At 37.8% G+C, this 14,524-nt stretch overlaps 1 protein-coding gene across 1 annotated transcript in view; it reads left to right on the top strand.

Moving 5' to 3' along the window:
• Positions 1–3,243: 3,243 nt before the first annotated feature.
• Positions 3,244–14,524, top strand: part of mapkap1 (MAPK associated protein 1) — a 28,431-nt gene continuing 17,150 nt past the window's right edge. Inside the window, exons 1-5 of the mRNA XM_057818672.1 lie at positions 3,244–3,606; positions 7,154–7,457; positions 11,051–11,137; positions 13,309–13,457; positions 13,621–13,793. Of these exons, the coding sequence (XP_057674655.1) occupies positions 7,175–7,457; positions 11,051–11,137; positions 13,309–13,457; positions 13,621–13,793 (692 nt within the window). The 5' untranslated portion in view covers positions 3,244–3,606; positions 7,154–7,174. The remainder of the gene's footprint in view (positions 3,607–7,153; positions 7,458–11,050; positions 11,138–13,308; positions 13,458–13,620; positions 13,794–14,524) is intronic.

The raw sequence follows: 14,524 nt of genomic DNA, 5'->3' as shown, positions 1-14,524 counted from the left end.
ATGTGCCGGTCCATTTTTCCCCATCAACACACATTTGATTGGCTGATGACTTGACCCCTCCACTCACCACACATGAGATATTAGAGATATAAGGGATATTTGAATTTTTTCTTCAGCTGGCAGCAGCCACTGTAAGAAATGTAAAAAGACGTCAATGTTGAAGTGGGGAACACACCACTAATTTTGCGAACATTTATTAAGATATACATATACACTGCTGCTGACTCTCAACTTGAAAATATGGATTTGATTAGTAGGTCTGTCAGCGCTATTGACAAATTTTTTTCTCAATAAGACACGGCGCCCCAGGAGAGCCGTCCTGCCCGGATGGGACCTTTGCGGCGGGCTTCGTGAGGGAATCATTGGACCATTGGAAGCCCGACTCTAACTGTCCTATCCATGGAAGATATCAAGGATTTTTGGCTGATTGGGGTGACGGTCGTGGGGTTTCTTATGCTTGGCTTGGAAAGTGCCCTGCTGTACCGGAAAGTTTCCAAGATGGCAGCTTATAAGAAAATGACAAATTTTCCACGGTTCAAACGGTGCAATTCAAGGCTTTGGATGACCGGGTGAAAGCTCGGATTTTGACTGTTCCTGTGAGAACACTGTTCAGTCCAAGGAAGGATGGAGAAAGGTGGACGTCATCTGGCGCCAAATGATTGAACTGTTGAGGCAGACCGTGACTGTTGGCAATGACTTGAGGGAACTGAGGTCTTGCCTTTGCCTTGATGAGCACGTATTTGACTGACGACCAACTGTATTTAGACATATTAAATTTTTGAGTCGGCTTAATTGATTATAATTTTTCCTTTCCTTCACCGCCACCCTCCCTTCCATTTCTCCTGGGAGAGCCACGCAGATGATCCTTATCTCATGCCCTTGATCTCTCCTTCCAAGACCGGGGTTGCAGAGTTCTGTGACTCTTATTTTGTCTGCATGCACACACAAATACTGATATACATACGCACAATCACGCATCCACCCCCCCAACACGCTCCTGACTTAACTATCACTTTTCCTCCTACCAGCCATCACTGGGAAGTTCCTTATTGTCGCATAAAAAAATTCCTGTGCGTCGTGTCATATCCCTGCTATGTTGTATGTCAATAACTATTAAAGCCGTAAAGTTTTTTTTTAATTGTTATTATACAGGGTGTTCCAAAATGGTTGACCCCATTCTAAATGCCCATATCTCGGAAACTACTTGATGGATCTTAATGAAACTAAATACACTTTATGTTGAAGGTCATAAGTCGTATTGGTTAAATTTACAAAGAAAAGTACAAATATTTGTTGGTTCTATGACAGATTTTCATACATGTTCAATATGAGCACTGCCTGTGACTCGGCACACGTCGAGTCGGTATTCGAGCTCGTGCCAAACTCGCTGTAGCATGTCTTCGGTAACAGTTTCCAGTGCAGCTCTAATTCTGTTTAGTTGGTGCTTTCTTTGCAAAAATTGTGAAGAAGGCATGCTGCAGTCTTCGGTGATTGAGTCCGAGCATACTCTCACACTCAAAATGCCTTTTCTTTTGAAGTGAATGGCATTTCTTAACCTGAAAAGATAGAAATGCTAAACGTTACGCACAAAACCTTGAAACGTTTGTACACAAGCTGTGAAAATTTGAGGTCATTCCAAATTTGTCAAAATTATTGGCCTACAAAATGGGGTCAAACATTTTGGAACACCCTGTAATTGGGGGGAGTGATAACTCGTGTCTTATATGTATCTCTTTCCACTGAATGAACACATTGAACACACACAAAAGCAAAAAAAGCGCCGTTTTCCACAAAAAAATGGATCGGCACATTAAGCAAGTGAAAAGAGGTGCATGTAAGTCTGAACGTATTGAAAATAATTCACTTAATAATGGTGAGGTCATGTGTCAATCATTGTTTAACTTGTTAAGCATTTGCTGTGGCAACTCATTGTGTATAAGTGAGCTCCTTGACCATTTGAGTGGACTTACTCAATGAAGCATTTAATGAAGACAAGCATTTTTATACTTTATTCTTGTTTAAAAATAATGCGGTGGGACAGTAACATGTTTAGGACTTATAATTATTACATTTGAAGTGCTTAAAAAATATTTATTAAAATATACATACGTTTTTTTAATTATACTTTGGGGAAAAAAAGGGAAAACATGTCATATATGCAACTCTTTCCAATGCTAAATCTATAGCATAAATATAATAAATAATAATAATAAATAGGGGTGTCAAAATTATCGCGTTAACAAGGGGTAATTAATTTTTAAAATTAATCCCGTTAAAATATTCGACGAAATAACGCACAAATGCCCCGCTCAAACAGAAAGGACAGCAAAAAGGACTGCAAAGTGAAAGGTGCACTTGTGTTTTTCGGAGTTTTGCCGCCCTCTGCTGCCGCTTGGGTGCGACTGATTTTATAGGCTTCAGCACCCATGAGCATTGTGTAATGGCGGGGGGCTACTAGTTTATTTTTTGATTAAAAATTTTACAAATTTTATTCAAACGAAAACATGAAGAGAAATTTCTATAACTTGTACGAGGTATTATCTTTTATTTTCTACAATTTTTTATAAATATTTATATTTTTTATTTATTATTTTTATTTATCTTTTAAGAACTACAAGTCTTTCTATCCATGGATCGCTTTAACAGAATGTTAATAATGGTAATGCCATCTTGTTGATTTATTGTTATAATGAAGAAATACAGTACTTATGTTCCGTATGTTGAATGTATATATCCATCTCGGTCTTATCTTTCCATTCCAACAATAATTTACAGAAAAATATGGCATATTTTATAGATGGTTTGAATTGCAATTAATTGCGATTAATTACAATTAATTAATTTTTGAGCTGTAATTCACTTGATTAAAAATTTTAATCGTTTGACACCCCTAATAATAAATAATACCTTGAACACACACACAAATATATTGTTTTTTTCGGAGGGGGCTACTTTGCGGTTTTTCACTTATCGCGGCGAGTTCTGGTCCCCGTTAACCGCGAAAAACGAGGGATCACAACCTGTAAATATCTGCATTGTGTGGTCAATCATGTGAAAACAGGACCAACGCCATTTAAATGTAGCTACAATGTATAAGGCATTTAATGTATGAAATGTTTGTTGATTACTAAACAATTACAATAAGAAAATAGCAATAAAAAATACAATTGTGTTAAAAGTTGCTTCAAAACACTGTTTACTGTACATTAACGTAACTCTCAAGTACTTCCGGGTCATCTCGCAAACAGGATGTGGAAGTTCCTTACAAATACAAACCCAATTTTATGAAGATGCTGACGGAATTTCTGGTTAGAAGCGCATTCATGTTGACCAATTAGGTTTTTATTAATATTATAATTAAAGGACTAGGATTTATCCTGAGTTTTGCTTCACCACACGGAACATAAAATTAGTTAGAGGGGAAGAGAGCGATGCAAAGCCGGAGTAAAGAAGACGACGCAACGACAAGCTGTTTTGTTGTTTGGATTACCAATGTTGGTTTTCTTCTAATTCCAACTCATATTTTCCAGGAAGATACGATTGCATTCAATTTATAATGATAAAATAGTGTATGACGACTGGAACAGTGGGGTGCGATCAAACCAGGTAATTGTTTACTTGCAATAGAACGGAATTGCTACATTTATTGTTGCTATTTGTACTTTGTCAGTCTTGGCAGATGTACTTTTCATAATAACTTCACAAGTTTGAGCGCTACATGAAAATTTGTAGTAAAGAAAAAGTAAGATGTTGATTTAACCTTTTAAATATTGTCCATTGACAGTGTCGTGTCTTTAGAGCAATGGTTCTTAACCTGGGGTCAAAGATTTTGAAAACTTCCAGAAAAAATGTCCGAACTTTATGAGCAAATTTAAGAAATGCATTATTTTGGTGGTGCAACGATTAATCGATTAACTCAAGTAATTCGATTGGAAAAACGATTCGAATTAAATGTTGCTGCTTCGAGTATTCGTTTAAATAAAGTGGCATTGTAATGGTTTGTTTTGAAAGTGTTTGCATGTACTTTTATTCGTTTGGATGGATACACTGCCCTCTAGTGGCAAAAGTGAATATGACAGAACTCATTTCACAAGTTTTAAGTTTTTGTTTGAGCTAATGTTTTTATTTAATGTATTTGTGATTTAGTTTATAGCTATATTTAACCATTTTTTTGTGGGAATAGGTGTTTAAACCATTTGTTAGGAGCATTTAAAAAAAAAAAAAAAGCAATTCATAGCATTTAAGCTAGCGGACTTTTCCTATGTAAATTAGCTAATCCCAGATAGCAGACCGACATTGAATACATGTTGATTTTCCATCAAAATCATCAGTGTGGTTGACATCGAAATTTTCGACATCGAAATTTTCGACGTCAAGTGACATTGACGAGTAATTCGATTAAAAAACAATTCAAATTATGGTGCTTCGAGTATTCGTTTAATTAAAGTGGCATTGTAATGGTTTGTTTTGAAAGTGTTTGCATATAGTTTGATTTGGGCGGATACACTGCCCTCTGGTGGCAACAGTGAATATGACACAACTCATTTCACATGGCTGAATCTAGCTGCTCTCTGTTAAGACCAACATAAGCCAAGTTTTTGTTTGAGCTATTTTTTTTTTAATGTATTTGTAATTTAGTTTATTGCTATATTTAACGATTTTTCGTGGGAATAGATGTTTGAACCATTTGTTAAGAGCATTTAAAAAAAAAAAAAGCAATTCATAGCATTTAAGCTAGCGGACTTTTCCTATGTAAGTTAGCTAATCCCAGATAGCAGACCGACATTGAATAAACGTTGATTTTCCTTCAAAATCATGAGTATGGTTGAGATCGAAATTTTCGATATCGAACTTTTCGACGTCAAGTGACATTGACAAATAATTCGATTAAAAAAACAATTCGAATTAAATGTTGCTGCTTCGAGTATTCGTTTAATTAAAGTGGCATTGTAATGGTTTGTTTTGAAAGTGTTTGCCTTTAGTTTTATTGATTTGGATGGATACACTGCCCTCTAGTGGCAACAGTGAATCTGACATAACTCATTTCACATTGCTGAATCTGGCTGCTCCCTGTTAAGACCAACATAAGCTAAATTTTGTTTGAGCGAATGTTTTTTTAATGGATTTGTAATTTAGTTTATAGCTATATTTAGTGCTGCAACGATTAATCGATTGACTTGAGTATTCGATTTAGGGCTGCAGCTATCGAATATTTTAGTAATCGAGTAATCGACTGAAAATGCTATCGATTAATCGAGTAATCGGATAAAACAAATATATTTTTAGGTGAAGAGCAATTATAAATATACATGAGAAAACAAGACATTTAATCTAATCTTGAACCATTTTCAGTCAATCAATGTCTTTATTTTCAATGTATATTGTTGAAAACAGCCAACAATTGCATCTCAGATGTAGCTAGAATTAAAAAAAAAAAAAAAAAGACTAATTCACTGCTTTCACTCAAAAAACTTTTAGATCTTATTTAAAAAATATATATATTACCTAAAAATGCCGTTATGCTTGATAACACACATCACTTAAAAGTTAGGATTTTTTCCCACGTGTTTCAATTGAATTTCTCTTTGTGTCAAGCCATTTTTAAGTTCTAGTTAAGTTTTAAGTTAGTCTAAACAGTAAGTCCTGATAGGATTTGGAGTTTTTGCAGTGTTCAAAATAAATGTATGATACAGGCTGTACTGGAGCACATTAGGGACCAGTGCTACTTGGTGTTTTATCCAGCAATGACTACTGAGCTAAAATTGATAGTTACCATGATAAAGTTTTTATTTTACACCCTCATCACTCCACAATGCTATGTTATGTTAAAGCCTTTATGTAAGACACGTTAGCCACGCATCGACAGTGGTCATAATTAATTGAAACCTAGCCCTCCGCAGGGCTAACTTTTCGTGAGCTAGTAGCGACAGTAACGTTAATTTTATTTATTAGCGCTTAGCGCTCTTTACTAGCACTTAGCGCTGTACTGCTTTAAGATGGCGGCTGTTTAATAACGCTGCCCAGACGCGGCCGAGTCTGTCATTGCGCATCTAGTTCAACATACATGTGATCTTTATGAGATGCATCAGACGCTAGCTGTTACCAACGTAGCATCGTGCGGGCTAGTATTTGGCAACGTCGGCGTCGTTTGTGGTGGCTGTCAGCTGCAGTAAGTTTTTTTTTTTTGGTTTTCCTTCTTCCTCTCCGCACGTGACAGCGCGTTGTCCCGCATTAAAAGTAGTCCGAGCAAAACGTGATGCTTAGAGCTGTCAAAATAAACGATTACTCGAGGTGAATAAAATTACTCGGATCAGTTTTTAAACTCGAGTTGCTCGAGTACTCGTTTCAGCTCTAATTCGATTACAAAAAAAGATTCGAATTAACTTTTGCTGCTTTGAGTATTCGTTTCATTAAGAAAGTGTTTACATTTAGTTTTATTGATTTGGGTGGATACGCTGCCCTCTAGTCTGCCTCATTTCACAAGGCTGAATCCAGCTGCTCCCTGTTAAGACCAACATAAGCTAAGTTTTTGTTTGAGCTAATGTTTTTTTTAATGCATTCGTGATTTAGTTTATTGGTATATTTAGCCATTTTACTATGGGAATATGTGTCTGAACCATTTGTTAGGAGCATTGTAAAAAAAAAAAAAAATAAAAATCATATTTTCCAGGAAGATAGTGGCTTTTTAGACCAGGTTTTGGACTAGTTTGCTCCCAATTTACAGGCTTAATCCATTTCTTTTAACTGCTACTTCTTGATCTGATGTGAGGAGGAACTGGTTTGCTCAGTGGAAGGTTGACTCGCAGTTGGTACGAGGAAGTACAACAGACCAATGTGCAACGTGGTCTCAAATTTTGACCTGTTTATAAAACATGCTGTCAAAATGAGAAGTTTGAAGGGGAATTTGCTAAATTATTAGCTTGCTAGCTTAAAATATTTGTTTTGAATTTGAAAGAAATTGCTTTATTATCTAATTCTGAAGGGTTCGGTGAATCCACATGTGAAACTTATGGGGTTTGGTACCATTAGCAAGGATAAGAACCACTGCTTTAGAGGTTAAGTAGTACACTTGGCAGTAGTAGATATTCACATTAACCTATGACCTTGACATGTGGTAGAGTAAGGGAGAAAATGTAATTAATGTCTGTCTCAGTTTTTAAAAAAAGGGGAAGAAATGGCCTTTTTGGACAATCCGGCGATTATTTTGGCCCACATCCGACAGTCTCATGTGACCAGTGACGATACAGGAATGTGCGAAATGGTGCTAATTGACCAGGATGTGGATCTGGAGAAGTGTCATCTAGCTCTGGTGCCTGGCAGCAGCTATGAGTCAACGCTGTTAGGTTCCTTAAATGAGGGGTTCAGCACCGTGACAGACAGTCACACTTGTGACCTTTCCCAGTCTATGGACATCACCTCCAGCTGGGACTTTGGCATCCGTCGACGCTCCAACACAGGTAAATTTACCTCACAGATCACGTGATGTGCAGGACATGGTTTTGGTGAGGCATTTATTGCGCCAATGCATGCGAGAACATCCAGAAATCCTGCTTTGCAGCTGTTTGAAGGGGTTGTGTGACCAATCTGGGCCAGTTTATATTTAAATTCATTGTGTGTAGTCCCTTGAAGTTAGATTACAAATTAAACCAAAAAAAAAAAAGACAAAAATCTGCACTGCTCTGGGGCTCTTGCCACAGGTTTAGATTTAATAGCTACAGAAGCATTGTATGACTATTACCATATTGGCCCGAATATAAGACGGCCCTGATTATAAGACGACCCCCTCTTTTTGAAGACTCACGTTTGAACACCAAATTAATTTTTATACAGAAAATAATTACAGTACATCTGAAACACATGATTATAACAATATATTTGAGAGAAAAAGCATGTTATTTTGCCTCATTCAAATCTTAATATCTGAACATTTAAATATGTAAACTAAAGGGCAATCACATTCGTAAATGAATGGCTGCCGTCTGGTTTTTGAAATGTAAATAAACCAATCTATTGTGATAAAACAACAAAATTGCAATAACTGCATTAACTGTCAAAGTCAAGTCTAACTGTAGTCTTGAAACAAATCTGAATAAGGAAAAACTTTGCTATAAAATAATGCAAACTGGTTAAACTTGAGAGTAGCTGAGCTTTGTCGTGACAGGACATCGCTTCGATGATATCTGGCGCCATCTAGCGTCATGAATGGGTATAACGTCTAGACCGCGACTATCTTTTTCAGTCTTATTTCAATGCAAAAAAACACCGTCTTATATTTGGGCCAATACAGTACTACCTTAGAGTGCATGGAATTGTAAATCAGATCTTTAATATTTTTAATGACTTGCCTAATCACAGACACATTACAGTATTCCTAACCTTTTTAAAAATTAGAAGAAACTTCCAGTTCTGAGCTTCGCAGGGACTACAAAGAGATGCAAACCAAATTGTTTGTGTGACATGGATCATTGTACAAGAACATTGCATGCATTTTCATTGTATTAAATAAATGTCAGATGGTCTTTGAGGGGAGTACAGATGAGAATCAAGCTTTGAAATGACATCCTGGTAAATATTCTTACAGACATCATTAATATCGTCCTCAGTCAAGCCTATGTTTGTAAAACATTGACAAACATACCGTGGGGCAAATAAGTATTTAGTCAACCACCACCAGTTGTGCAAGTTCTCATACCTGAAAAGATTAGAGAGGCCTGTAATTGTCAACATGGGTCAAAATCACATTGTTTGATTTTGAAAGAATTGATTTCCAAATTAGAGTGGAAAGTAAGTATTTGGTCGCCTACAAACACGCAAGATATCTGGCTGTCAAAGAGGTATAACTTTTTCTAACGAGGTCTAACGAGGCTCCACTCGTTACCTGTATTAATGGCACCTCTTTTAACTCATTATCGGTATAAAAGACACCTGTCCACAACATCAGTCAGTCACACTCCAAACTCCAGTATGGCCAAGACCAAAGAGCTGTCGAAGGACACCAGAGACAAAATTGTAGACCTGCACCAGGCTGGTAAAGACTGAATCTGCAATAGGTAAAACACTTGGTGTAAAGACATCAATTGTGGGAGCAATTATAAGAAAATGGAAGACATACAAGACCCATGATAATCTCCTTTGATCCGGGGCTCCATGCAAGATCTCACCCCGTTGCGTCAAAATTGTAACAAGAACTGTGAGCAAAAATCCCAGAGCCACACGGGGGGACCTAGTGAATGACCTACAGAGAGCTGGGACCACAGTAACAATGGCTACTATCAGTAACACAATGCGCTGCCAGGAACTCAAATCCTGCACTACCAGACATGTCCCCCTGCTGCAGCCAGTACACGTCCAGGCCCGTCTGTGGTTCGCTAGAGAGAATTTGGATGATCCAGAAGAGGACTGGGGGAATGTGTTATGGTCAGATGAAACCAAAATAGAACTTTTTGGTAGAAACACAGGTTCTCGTGTTTGGAGGAGAAAGAATACTGAATTGCATCCGAAAAACACCATACCCACTGTGAAGCATGGGGGTGGAAACATCATGCTTTGGGGTTGTTTTTCTGCAAAGGGACCAGGACGACTGATCTATGTAAAGGAAAGAATGAATGGGGCCATGTATCGAGAGATTTTGAGTGAAAATCTCCTTCCATCAGCAAGGGCATTGAAGATGAGACATGGCTGGGTCTTTCAGCATGACAATGATCCCAAACAGACAGCCAGGGCAACAAAGGAGTGGCTTCGTAAGAAGCATTTTAAGGTCCTGGAGTGGCCTAGCCAGTCTCCAGATGTCAAGTTTTCAACCCCATAGAAAATCTGTGGAGGGAGTTGAAAGTCCGTGTTGCCCAACGGCAGCCCCAAAACATCACTGCTCTAGAGGAGATCTGCATGGAGGAATGGGCCAAAATACCAGCAAAAGTGTGTGAATAGCTTGTGAAGAGTTACAAAAAACGTTTGGCCTCCGTTATTGCCAACAAAGGGTACATAACAAAGTATTGAGATGAACTTTTAGTATTAACCAAATACTTATTTTCCACCATGATTTGCAAATAAATTCTTTAAAAATCAAACAATGTGATTTTCTGTTTTTTTTTCCCACATCCTGTCTCTTATGGTTGAGGTTTACCCATGTTGACAATTACAGGCCTCTCTAATTTTTTCAAGTGGGAGAACTTGCACAATTAGTTGTTGACTAAATACTTATTTGCCCCACTGTAAATACGATTACTTACCTTCTTTTTATGGCTAGTTTGAAACAAAAGCAGTTGTGCAACGTCTATAAACGGGGGTTTCCCGGGTAAAACGGACACATTAAAAATAGTTTGGGGGCTTAATGCGCCATGAATCTGCTATGGCAGCATATTGACATATTGTTCTATCAAGCACAGAAGTTCTTTTGGCATAAAATACAGCAGTTTTTTAAAGAGGGGTGCAAGAGCAGAAACTGCTTTTTCAGCCTCCAGTCTGTGTTTTCCGCCATATGCATATTTGAACACAATTTTGCGATACAGATTATCAAAATGTGAATCAGGTTATTGACGGGGAAACTTTTTAGCTGTCATTTTTCGTGGCAGTATTTGGTGTTGTGGTGTGATGAGTTTTAATTGATTGAGTTGAATTTTGTCGGGTGGGGGTTGTGTGTGTGTTTGGGTATTTTTTTGTGTGATTTGGATGGTCACTGATTTGGGACTGGAAAGTTCAATGGTACACTTTTTGGGCACTCATGATTCTAGTGGTTAAATTGGTGATAAATTGGTCAAGATTTGTGTCAGTGGTTAGAAAGCTGGAATCCTACCAAACAGGGATTAAGATTTGATATGTTGTGGCTGTCTTATTAGGAACCCAACAAGATAGCCATGGGAAACCCGGGGCTGCTGGTAAGATAAGAGGGATGATCCAACTTGAGATTCATTGTGTTCAAAGCACATTTTAGTGGTTTACACAATGCTTTTCAGAAGCAATCAACAAATTGTACTTGTTTATTTATTGATTTATTTATTGTCTTCTTGAGTCTGACTGAAATTCTTCATCTCTGCTCCTGTTTATTTTCCAGCCCAAAGACTTGAAAGACTGAGGAAGGAACGTCAAAACCAAATAAAATGTAAAAATATACAATGGAAAGACCGATCCTCACAGTCAGGTAGTATAATTTACCTTTTATTTACTTGCAAATGGGTCATCGTCAGCTTAATGAACTGTCTCATAAGTGTTTTTGTTATTAAACTTTTAATTGCATGTTTTTCGCCTAGCAATTTTTTTGTGTGTAAACATTGAAAGTATTAGCTGCAGTGTTGTTTTTGTCAATGATGACTATAACGAAAATATTTTGTTGACGAACAATTTTTTCATGACGATCACGAGATGATAACGAGCTAAAACACGTATCTTGCCAATCCCAGCCAAACTCAGCCTTTTGTCCATTCCGGGAAATCTTGTCACATTGTTTTTCCTGTGTGGTTTCTGGGATATGGGGCCATTATCGTTGTATGTTTTTTTTAATAGGGCCAGGTTATGTATTATTATCAATTAATAATTATAATTAATAATTAATTTATCGAATGTAATTGTTGAAGATAAAAAAATATTCAGTCTGGATTATTTATGTACAGTGCCTTGCAAAAGTATTCGGCCCCCTTGAATCTTGCAACCTTTCGCCACATTTCAGGCTTCAAACATAAAGATATGAAATTTAATTTTTTTGTCAAGAATCAACAACAAGTGGGCCACTATCGTGAAGTGGAACAACATTTATTGGATAATTTAAACTTTTTTAACAAATAAAAAACTGAAAAGTGGGGCGTGCAATATTATTCGGCCCCTTTACTTTCAGTGCAGCAAACTCACTCCAGAAGTTCAGTGAGGATCTCTGAATGATCCAATGTTGTCCTAAATGACCGATGATGATAAATAGAATCCACCTGTGTGTAATCAAGTCTCCGTATAAATGCACCTGCTCTGTGATAGTCTCAGGGTTCTGTTTAAAGTGCAGAGAGCATTATGAAAACCAAGGAACACACCAGGCAGGTCCGAGATACTGTTGTGGAGAAGTTTAAAGCCGGATTTGGATACAAAAAGATTTCCCAAGCTTTAAACATCTCAAGGAGCACTGTGCAAGCCATCATATTGAAATGGAAGGAGCATCAGACCACTGCAAATCTACCAAGACCCGGCCGTCCTTCCAAACTTTCTTCTCAAACAAGGAGAAAACTGATCAGAGATGCAGCCAAGAGGCCCATGATCACTCTGGATGAACTGCAGAGATCTACAGCTGAGGTGGGAGAGTCTGTCCATAGGACAACAATCAGTCATACACTGCACAAATCTGGCCTTTATGGAAGAGTGGCAAGAAGAAAGCCATTTCTCAAAGATATCCATAAAAAGTCTCGTTTAAAGTTTGCCACAAGCCACCTGGGAGACACACCAAACATGTGGAAGAAGGTGCTCTGGTCAGATGAAACCATAATTAAACTTTTTGGCCACAATGCAAAACGATATGTTTGGCGTAAAAGCAACACAGCTCATCACCCTGAACACACCATCCCCACTGTCAAACATGGTGGTGGCAGCATCATGGTTTGGGCCTGCTTTTCTTCAGCAGGGACAGGGAAGATGGTTAAAATTGACGGGAAGATGGATGCAGCCAAATACAGGAACATTCTGGAAGAAAACCTGTTGGTATCTGCACAAGACCTGAGACTGGGATGGAGATTTATCTTCCAACAGGACAATGATCGAAAGCATAAAGCCAAATCTACAATGGAATGGTTAAAAAATAAACGTATCCAGGTGTTAGAATGGCCAAGTCAAAGTCCAGACTTGAATCCAATCGAGAATCTGTGGAAAGAGCTGACGAGTGCTGTTCACAAACACTCTCCATCCAACCTCACTGAGCTCGAGCTGTTTTGCAAGGAAGAATGGGCAAGAATGTCGTCTCTCGATGTGCAAAACTGATAGAAACATACCCCAAGCGACTTGCAGCTGTAATTGGAGCAAAAGGTGGCGCTACAAAGTATTAACGCAAGGGGGCCGAATAATATTGCACGCCCCACTTTTCAGTTTTTTATTTGTTAAAAAAGTTTAGATTATCCAATAAATGTTGTTCCACTTCACGATTGTGTCCCACTTGTTGTTGATTCTTGACAAAAAATTAAAATGTTATATCTTTATGTTTGAAGCCTGAAATGTGGCGAAAGGTTGCAAGGTTCAAGGGGGCCCGAATACTTTTGCAAGGCACTGTACATGTTGCCATTATTATTCATGTGAATGTCATTGTTTTAAATATATGTGTCATGTTTTTGTTTGTTTTTTAAGTGGAGGATCTGGGATCCTTTTTTGAAAAACGTGATTTTAAAGATAGAGCGCGGTCGACATGTATGAAATCTACACTTTCACTTCGACTGGAGCAGTGTCCCCAGCAGCTCAACAACCCCTTCAATGAATACTCCAAATTTGATGGCAAGGTGAGTTTTGCAGCCTTTTTAAAAGTAGTGGCCAGGTTAAAAAATTCAAGCGTTAAAATTTAAATTGTTAGCTGTGAGCTATGTGTGCGGTGAAACCAAAAGGACATGCTGTTATTGTCTATGTTTCCACTGTTCTCTTAATATATGTTTACCCTTGTTATAGGGCCATATTGGCACAACAGCGACAAAAAAGATAGACGTCTACCTCTCCATGCAAATGAGCCAGGAGAAAGTTCATCCCATGACAGTTGTTACCATTGCTAACGCCCGCGTTCATGATCTCATTGGGCTTATCTGTTGGCAATACACAAGTGAGGGACGAGAACCCAAACTTAAGTATGTACACTACACACACATATTGCTATAATTTACAGTCATGTAAAAAAATTAGGACACCCCATTAAATATTCAGTTCTTTATGAAGAAATGTTCACATATCAATGTCTGATCTTGTTTTTTTTTGCCAAAAATGCATATTCTAACTGAGGAAAAAGTTAGGACACCCTACCACCTAATAAGGCTTCACAGGGTCCCCGCTGGTTATTAAAAGTATTAAAAAAGCATTGAATTTATTTTTCCATGATTAAAGGTATTAAAAGTATTAAATTAGCTGTTGTAAGTCTGGAATTTTTTCACCGTGGTCTTAATTTTCAAGAACATCTCAGTGCAACCTAAATTATATCCGTGAAATTTAAAAAAAAAAAATTAAATTTTTTTTTAATCCATAACGAAGATGACGCATAGAATTTTTACGATGCACTTCACTACAAATTGAAATGCCACTCGTGCGTGCCAAACCACCACAACCGGCAAAACGGAGAATCCACCCACTTCTGCATCGGGAATGCGTCCGTTTGTCGGTGGAACGAAAACCCTGCGGGCAGAAGTATTGTGGATTCTGAACACCAAAACAGACCACCATTCATATACTTCAAATGAGTCCATTGGTGATCTGTTTCGGATATTACGTCATTTTTGGTCGGCATCGGCTGTCACAATGTTTGTTATATTTTGTTCCAGAGGGAGCGTTCCCGATGTCGTAACTGTCTTTTGTAACAAATTTTCAG

This window comes from Corythoichthys intestinalis, chromosome 17 (genome assembly GCF_030265065.1).
Source record: "Corythoichthys intestinalis isolate RoL2023-P3 chromosome 17, ASM3026506v1, whole genome shotgun sequence".
Lineage (NCBI taxonomy): Eukaryota > Metazoa > Chordata > Actinopteri > Syngnathiformes > Syngnathidae > Corythoichthys > Corythoichthys intestinalis.
Note: the sequence above shows the minus strand (reverse complement) of the source record. Positions and strands in the feature narration are given on the sequence as shown.